Here is an 8,879-nt window from a genome sequence, read left to right on the forward strand (position 1 = left end):
CTAACGAGTAACTCAGCAAATGATGTTCTGGGACAACCTTTGAGGAAAAATAACCCAGCTGGTTTTAAGATGGAATTTATGACAGAATTACACATTTTCTGTGTCTTAAAATAGCAGAGGACCTAAAATGTCCTGTTCAGGCTTCTGTTTAAGACAGAATAGAGGCACAGAGGAAGAGGCTTCTTCCTACTTGTATGGCTACATCTGCAAGTTTTCCTCATACTAGGGGAGAGGCTGAATGGCAAGATGGACTGAGACAAGCTCTCAGCAACTCTTCTACAATACAGATGGGTCCAAGGTTTGCATTAAGTGACATTAGAGCCCCTGGAGGAGAGAATGACAGTTAAAGAACCTAATTTCTGCTCTGTTATTCCTTTCTTCAAGGTTCCCAGACCCTCTCTTGGCAATGGCTATGGTGTGTCTTTCAGACTTTGAAGCTTACGCTAAAAAGTATTTACCCAAGATTGCTTGGGATTTTTTTGCAGCTGGAGCAGATGACTGTAGCACCCGAGATGAAAACATCCTGGCATATAAAAGGTAATGTGAGGAGGAAGTGAGGGGTGTTTTACTGCTAGATTTTAAACTGGTTTTGTGTGAGTGTTTGAACTTCACCAGCAGAGACACCTAACACCTTGCCCTTTCAATGTGGTCCCCAACCAAATGCATCTACCCAAATAGGCTGTATGCTCTAATGCTAGCCTGATTATGACACAGACTGTATGAGGCATAATGGATGCTGAGGGTACAGGCAAATGGTTGGTGTGGTATGGTATGGTATGGTAATGGTATGGTATGGTATGGTATGGTATGGTATGGTATGGTATGGTATGGTATGGTATGGTATGGTATGGTATGGTATGGTATGGTGTGGTATGAAAGTGGATGAGTAGCTATAATAGAATGAGAGGCAACAGGGACAATTTGGGGAATCCTACATGTAATGGGATGATGGGATATGGGGATTATGCTGCAGACAGGGAGGGCAGGGAGCATTCAGTGAGGACAGACATACTCATGGTGACATGCAGACATGATGTGCTGTGGTCATTAAGCAGGAGTATGGGATTAATGAAAAGTGGAAGTGGCTGAACTGCTGGCTGAATTGATCTCTAGAAGTGAACAGAAAAGACAAAGAGCCTTTGTTATATGCTGTTTTCTTTATTGGGCTCAGATTCCTGCAATGCAATAGGTAAATGGAAATCTAGTTTCCATGAAACTTTGGAAAAGCCACTGAAGATCTCATCCTGAAGGTTTTTTCTTTGCCTTACAGGATTCATTTCCGGCCACGTATGCTGCGGGATGTGTCCATGATGGACATTAGGACTAAGCTCCTGGGTACTGAAATCAGCTTTCCTGTAGGAATTGCCCCGACCGGCTTCCACCAGCTGGCATGGCCTGATGGAGAGAAAAGCACAGCCAGAGGTACTCTTCTGCTTTGTTGCTGTGTAGCAAAAAGGCGCTTGTGGAAAAGCCTGTTTAGGAAGGCTGTTAGGAGGTCTTGAAGTGTGACTGACAAAATCTTCAGGCTTGAAGGGGAAAACTCCTTTCCTACTTTCTGACACCCCTTTTTGTGGATGACCCACTTAGGTCTTGTGACAGAGAGTGTGTGAGAAGCCATATTGACATTGCTCTACTTCTCCAGCTACCACTATTACAAGATCAGCCCCATGGAGGCTGCTGCAAACTTAAGACACTGACTGTGGGCACATTTCTGGTGAACACCAAGGACCACACAGGTCCTCAGTGCTGTGGGCTCTAGATAGGACATAAATTGGGGGATGGCACTCAGCCTGTAAATTCTTTGTTACTGGTAAGAACAGTGTCTCCCTTGGAGAAAAGTAACCTCACCCCCTAAAAACTGTGGTGGGTTTGGAGAGCTGACCCTTGGAAATATCTTTTTTCCTGTGTGTTTCTCCGAACACTGAGTGCATTTGGCAGTGCATTCCTGCAAGTATACAGTCATAAAGCTTAAAAAAAAAAAAAAAAAAAAAAAAAAAAAAAAAAAAAAAAAAAAAAAAAAAAAAAAAAAAGTTGTAAAATCAAAGCACCACTTGGTAAATTACCTTTCCTGTTTTCTGAACCATGATCATACAACACGGCATGGTAAAACCAGCCTTTTTTAACCCTGATGGCATATTTGCCAATTGGTAGAGTGCTGTGTTTGGTACAATATAAGTAAAACAGGAGTTCAGGTGGTCTCTGCAAACAGTACATAATTTTGTACCTGATGTCTGGCAAGACTGTTCAAATGACTTTGATTCTGATTATTTTCCAACACCTCCCGAAGCGGCCAAGGCAATGAACATCTGTTACATTGCTAGCACATACTCCACCTGCACACTGGAGGAGATCTCTGCGGCCGCCCCCAGCAGCCTCCGGTGGTTCCAACTCTACATCCACCGCAACAGGGCGGTTTCCCGGCAGCTGGTCCAACAGGCGGAGGCCTTGGGTTTCCAGGGCCTTGTCCTCACCGCGGATCTGCCCTACACAGGCAAAAGACGTGATGATGTCCGCAATGGTTTCCGCCTTCCTCCCCACATGAAACTGAAGAACTTGGAAGGAGCCTTTGAGGTTTGTAAAATGAGCCTGTCCTTTCATTCACCATGCTGGCATGTACCACATGAGACAAAACCACTGGGTAACTGCTGCTTTAGCATCTGCTGTACCCAGGGTGTATCTTCTCCCCTTCTGATTCTTCAGCATCCTGGCTTGACCTCCTGCTAGCCTGTGTTCTGGCTTCAAAATCCCAGTCCAGCTGCCTTAGAGACACTGATCTCCATCCCCATTGTAATTATTCTCCTCCAGAGACACGTGCTTTCTGGAGCTGATGAACATGTCTGTTAGCAAGTTTAATTAATCTTTACTAGGGCAGGGAAAGACTTCAAGGGTCCTCTGTGTTGTTACAGCTCAGATGAGGTTTCCTTCTGTCCTATGGCCATAGGGAGATGACCATTCTGAGTACGGATTGCCACCCAACAGCTTGGATCCTTCGGTCACCTGGAATGATATCTACTGGCTGCGGAGCCTGACCCACCTGCCCATCATCATCAAAGGCATCTTGACGAAAGAAGATGCAGAGCTGGCAGTGAGACATGGAGTTCAGGGAATTATTGTGTCCAATCATGGTGGAAGGCAACTGGATGGAGGACCTGCCACTGTAAGTGAGAAAACGGATGCCCCGTGGGTGTTTATTGTATGCCCATTTGTGGTAACCTGGGTATCCCTATGCTCATGTTTGTATATATGCTTCTGGTGGGTGTGTGTTTGTTGTGTGGCTGTGGATGTGTGCAGATGTACTTTAGCTTTAAACTGGTACGATGAATGTCTTGACATGGACTATCCCCTGAAGGATTTTCTCAGCTTCTTGGGAGGGTTCTGTGAGTGTCACTGAACCCACGTAACTACAGATAAACTACTGGACTAAGTTAGTAAAAGTTTCTGTCTGTGTCTTCATTAGCTGGTGCAGTGCACATGGACTCTGCACACTACAGCAAAAATAAAATGAAGCTCTGGAACCAAAAATATATAAATGAGAGCATAATGTATTGTCATTGCTCACATCTGCCAAAACGTGCACAAACAATGCAGCTAGATTTAGTGAGACGTCTGCTTGCATATTTACAGATTCAACTCTAAATGAGAATTTATCAACTTTCATGAGCCAGAAAAAGGATAACTTATCCAGAGAAAAATTCCCCCAATTTTTAATCCGTAAAAAAAATTCGTGAGTTGTTTGGATGTATTTCACTGGTTTAATCTGGCTTCTGTCAGTTTTTCCAATTGTTCTTATTTTACAGTTCTGTATTGCATAATATCTTATGGACTTGCTTTTCTCTGTTTTCCTCTGTACAATGAAAATAGGTACCAAGCAATTTTCTTCTATGTCAAGGCTTAAAATAGTGAATAAAAAAGTTAATCTAAATGCTAAGGACTTATTAACGGAAATGCCATCCACTAAACTGCTCTTCTGCCTTAAAAGTTTCTTTACATACACAGACAAACTAGAAGATACTTAGTTCAGCTCTGCTAGTCCTCTGGTTCCAAGCCTGGCAGCAAAAGCTATTGTTCCTGCTCTTTCTGAGCTACCCCTGGAAAATTTCAGCCTGAAAGTTTTTGGTCTGAAATTCTGAAAAAAATATTATGACCATTTGGAAAAATCGACTTAGCAATCTTAGTTATAGCTGCTCTACTTAAAAAGGATGAAAAGGAGGCAAAAAAGAGTACAAGACACTGCAGAAAAGAGAACTTTGACTTTGCTGTGAAGGAGACTTAATTAAGGCTAGTGCAATGCCCTGCCACTGGTTATACTGCCTTTGGGGCCAGAGTCAGCATTTACCAGCCTGGAACCGCCCTGTGCTCTACAGAAAAGACCTTAGGGCATCAGGAGACTTAGCCTGGAGGAAATTATACCTTGACTGTGCTATATAGCAAATGAAATACTTCGTAGATGCTTTAGGGGTCTCGAGGAGACTTCTGACAGGTGGTCACCAGGATTAGGTTGAAATGTAAATTTAGGAAATTTGGACAGCGGCAGGGAGAAGTTGTACATCAGCCTTTTTTACAAACATTCATCATTGTCTCAAATGAAAGTAAGATATTAGCAGCAATTATTTCCTTTTAAATTTATCTAAAAAAAACTTAGAAAACAAGTGAAAATGTTACTTTTTCACTTACCAGAAGTGATAGCAAAGAGTGTCAGTAGAAGAAGAGCACTGGAAAATGGAATTATCTATCTAGCAAACAGAACAGGGAGCTACATTTTATTCTGCAGCTTTTGGTGCGGAGCTATTTGTGACGCATCGTCACATTTCATTTTGAGAAGGTATGCTACTAAAGTATTTAATGCCTGCCTGTCTCTTTGGAATATCCCCTCTTTCTCTTGGAATAAAAAGTTGACTTCAAGGTGAGAGTGGCTGCTTCTTTGCAGATTGATGCTCTGGTTGAGGTTGTGGAGGCAGTACAAGGGAGAGTCGAAGTTTATTTAGATGGCGGAATACGGAAAGGAAGTGACGTGCTAAAGGCACTGGCACTCGGAGCAAAATGTGTCTTTATTGGAAGACCGGCTTTATGGGGCCTGGCTTACAAGGTGAGTAAGGAGCTTTGAGTTTGTATGTCTAATTCTTATAATCCCCAACAATTTGTTGTTGTTATTTAAAAGGCATAGAGACAGTCTTCACCAGTGAAGTATCTTACCCATTTTTTTGTTGTTGTTTTGATGAATTTTGAGTGGAAACACCCCAAACTGAATCAAACCCAGACATTTTATGTGATTTAAAAATACCACTGAATTTTATGATTTTGGATATGATTTCAAAGCTGGTACTATTGGTTTGTGGAACCTGATTTCTTGGTGGTGTAATTTGGTAGGACTCAGGCCCACCTGTGCTTTTGAAAGTTTGAGGCAGGCTTCTTGGCAATAAAGTTGAGTCTGACAATTTTAATTGCTGTCAGACAATTTTAATTGCTGTCAGCTTACTTGGAAACAATATATGGTTTTGATACAGCAGTTTCATAGTGGTGTTATGAATTCTTCAGAAATACATGTAGAGCTTGATCTCGCTGATGTATGGAAAAGTTTGGACAAGGCTGAGCACAACTGCTTGAGCGTGCCACTACTGTTTCAGTTCCAGCTTTGCTGCTCCTGAACTACTAACATATGATCCAGAGTCATGAATTAGGCCTCTGATGCAGAAAGTTAACATAATATAATTAACATTAAAATGTAATTATACCAGTTGTTAGCTTTGCTAAATTTTTGCTTTTTAGCCTCTGGATTGGACTTTCAAGCTTTGTCTAGAAGAAAAAAAAAGGTCTGGAATCACTTCCTGTCTTCTAAGCGACACTCCTGTCCAGTGGTGTGACTGCTGTGGATTCCAGCAGCTAGGCTCTAAGCAAGAAATCACCTGAATCTTGTGAGAAACCTGGAAGAGTTGGCAGCACTGTTTCTGTTGCCAATGAACAGAGAAAAGAGGCCTAACATGAAAACGGTGTTTTTTTCCACAATGCAAACAGAAAGGAGATAAGATTTTTTGAGTTCAGCTATGCCTTTTTATTATATTCTATAGACTATCCCTAAAGTTGTATCTCAGTGACATTGCCCTAGCATACAAGAGAGGAAGGGCATGAACAAGCACTGGCATTGTCTGATTCAGTTTGGTATCTGAGTAAACTAAAGTTTTTAAAGCTGTACCATATATAAAACTCTCATTACTTCATAAAATACTGTCAGCTTTGTAAGGCTCCACATTTTACAACAAGCCCATTGATGGAGGTTAACTGAAAGCTAAGAACAAAAACCAGCTAGAAAATGTCAGAAGTGATAAACAGCTTTGTTTTCTTTCCCTGTTCAGATATATCACAAAAGAAAAAGCATCTAAATTAATCTGTGATGAACTGAACACATCCATCACATAATTTTAATCATCCATCTGTATGAGAGACTGGAATTGGCAGGGACTTATGGGACTCTCACAGCTCTCACAGTGCAAGCATCCTGCAGCATTGTTCTGTGCCAGTACTCCTTTTACCCTGACTGCTTTCTTTGTTCGAGCAGGGTGAAGAAGGTCTTCAAGAAGTTTTGAGGATTTTGCAGGATGAGTTTCGCTTATCGATGGCCTTAGCTGGTAAGCGTTTTGTTGGTTGTTTGTAGTTGGTGATGCAGAGGCTTTGCAAGCCATCTGAAATCAGAAGCCTGATGGATGGGTCACAAAGAGGGAATCCATGTGAGCTTTGTTGGTTCTACTTGCTATAGTTAAGGTGATTCTTTGCTTCCAGTGAAACCACTTGGCATTTCAGGTGACAGAGAATCGAAGCTTGCAGGTAGGAAGTAGGTTAAAGCAGCTTTCTGATCTGCAAACTACTAAGTAAAGCTGAGCAAAACTTGGAATTTCTGTTCTGGGAACTGCATATGTTTTCCAGCATTCAATTTAACATTTACCAGGATAAAATACAACCCTTTTTTTTTTTTTTTTTTTTTTTTTTTTTTTTTTTTTTTTTTTTTTTTTTTTTTTTTCCTGCATGAAAGGTCAGAAAAAATGGATGCAGATTTTTTTCTCTGTGTATTAGAGAACACAGTCTTTTGGTCCAGGTTAAAATCTCTGCCTTCCACATGCTTAAAAAACCTCCTTGTCTCCTCCAAGCTTTTACTGCTGCTCCTCATTCTGCATTTCTCATGTCTGTTCCTACCTGTAGTTGCCATGTTTGACCTCCCTCACTGAACAGCAAATTTGCACAGCCCAGTGCAAATTCCAGTTTCACACACGAAAAAGAATGACATGCAGGTTCAGTGCGGAAGTATTTGGACATCAGCAAAAGGGCTTATCCCACTTCAAATAACTTTTTAAAGGTTTTCATGCTCTAGTGACCATGAACTGAAATGGATAGTAACGCTGACTGGGAGACTGGAACTGAAATCCTATTGGGCATATCTTAACAGGCTGGGGGTTTGGGTTACTTTTTCAACTAGTAAAGATTCCTACAGAGTGTTTTCCCAGGAGGCTATCATACTTCTTTATATACAGAAGGGAAGAACTTGGCAAGAGTAGCACATTGGAACCTTTTTGGCAGGGCTGTAGAATTCCATGCAGATTTGACCAAATGAAGCAGCACTGCAAGTCTCCACCTCCAGTCACTTGACACATGGCAATCCCTGCGTCTTTTCTATCTACCTTTCGCTTCTGGCTGGATCAGAAGCTCCCTGCTCAGCTTGTTATAAATACCCCCTTTTTTTTTTTTTCTTTCATATTCTAACTCTTTTTGTGCAGAAAGCCCAGTGCCTAACCTCAAGGCTGAAGATGCCACTGAGGAGTAGGGCTCCTGTGAGTGAGCTGTTGAAGCACCAGCCTAATCCACATGGTTTATACAAGACTAGACTATGATTCAGAGAGGGGGCCTCCCGAGTTTCATCCACAGACCTTCCTCTCTCATCAACATTTCTCTATTTATTTCAGGCTGTGCCAGCATCTCAGAGATTGGCCGACACCTAGTTCAGTTCTCAAAGCTGTGAACAGCCTCCTGCAATGCCCACTGAAGAGAGGCTCACACTGAGGTCCTAACCAGACTGAAGAGAGAAAAAGGAGGTGCAAACACTGTGTAATAAGTATCTGATAAGGCCTTCAGGAAACTTCTGAGATTAGGAAAGGCTCCATGTTAGTAAAGGCTGTTCTCTGCTTTTATTGAGACCAATGAGTTCTTTAACACTTTGGATAATTGTTACGTGCTTAAATACTTGCTTACTTTAACCTGGCTGTTCTGTGGCATTGCCTGTGTTGGGCCTTACTCCTAAGCTCTGTTATACTGGGCAACCAGACATGGAAAACTATGTCCCTTGCTTCCTCCACTTGGTTGTCCTACCAAGACTGACTGCAATTCAAGTTACCCACCTTTCATGCCCCAGGCAGTAAGTGTTGGGGATGATACCTTCCGCAGCTTGGACTTTTCTGAATATATTCATGGCAGGTACAGAAACCAGATGCATCAGCTAACAGGCATCCAGCTACCTTTTTTTGGGGGCGGGTGTCTTGTCCACTGCTTCTAAATTCACAGCACAAGTTTGTGGCCGTGCATAAATAATTCACCCAGTGCCCTGATCTCTGCCCATGGATGAGCGCAGCCAGCGCCAGCTGCTGGTGTGGGTAGGAGTTGCCTGCATCGCCCCAGCAGAACATGGTTTGGAGTGCTGTGTGGCCAAGTTCCAACAAGAAAGTGCCACCTCTCCTCCCATGAAACTGCCTATGAGCTTCTTCAGTCAAGGCTCTCTCCTGGCAAAGAAGACGTGCTGTTTTGTCTGCAGAGAAGGCATGTGTGCTCCCCGTTCCTGCTGAGCACATTGCTCACTGGCTCCTGGTGTACAAGGGGAATGGGGGGTGGGGGGTGGGAGG

The 8,879-nt window shown here is 42.5% G+C and overlaps 2 protein-coding genes across 2 annotated transcripts in view; both read left to right on the forward strand.

The window, feature by feature from the left end:
- The first annotated feature begins 406 nt into the window (after positions 1–406).
- On the forward strand, positions 407–8,058 carry HAO2 (hydroxyacid oxidase 2). The gene is made up of 7 exons (XM_026859336.1): positions 407–537; positions 1,271–1,422; positions 2,288–2,571; positions 2,942–3,157; positions 4,928–5,086; positions 6,554–6,623; positions 7,950–8,058. Exons 1-7 carry the CDS (start codon positions 407–409, stop codon positions 8,003–8,005), a joined length of 1,068 nt encoding a protein of 355 aa, XP_026715137.1. The 3' UTR covers positions 8,006–8,058.
- A 1-nt stretch (position 8,059) lies between these two features.
- Positions 8,060–8,879, forward strand: part of LOC113485872 (3 beta-hydroxysteroid dehydrogenase/Delta 5-->4-isomerase-like) — a 25,085-nt gene continuing 24,265 nt past the window's right edge. The window contains exon 1 of the mRNA XM_026859301.1: positions 8,060–8,147. The gene's annotated coding sequence lies outside the window, so the exon portion shown is untranslated. The remainder of the gene's footprint in view (positions 8,148–8,879) is intronic.

This window comes from Athene cunicularia (assembly GCF_003259725.1).
Source record: "Athene cunicularia isolate RWA chromosome 1 unlocalized genomic scaffold, athCun1 chr1_part1, whole genome shotgun sequence".
Lineage (NCBI taxonomy): Eukaryota > Metazoa > Chordata > Aves > Strigiformes > Strigidae > Athene > Athene cunicularia.

Bases quoted from the DNA above. Each gene is read 5' to 3' on its own strand.
- HAO2 (XM_026859336.1), top strand. From the start codon at position 407: ATGGCTATGGTGTGTCTTTCAGACTTTGAAGCTTACGCTAAAAAGTAT. The intron at 538-1,270 runs GTAATGTGAGGA...TTTGCCTTACAG, and splicing joins AACATCCTGGCATATAAAAG to GATTCATTTCCGGCCACGTA. The intron at 1,423-2,287 runs GTACTCTTCTGC...CACCTCCCGAAG, and splicing joins AGAGAAAAGCACAGCCAGAG to CGGCCAAGGCAATGAACATC.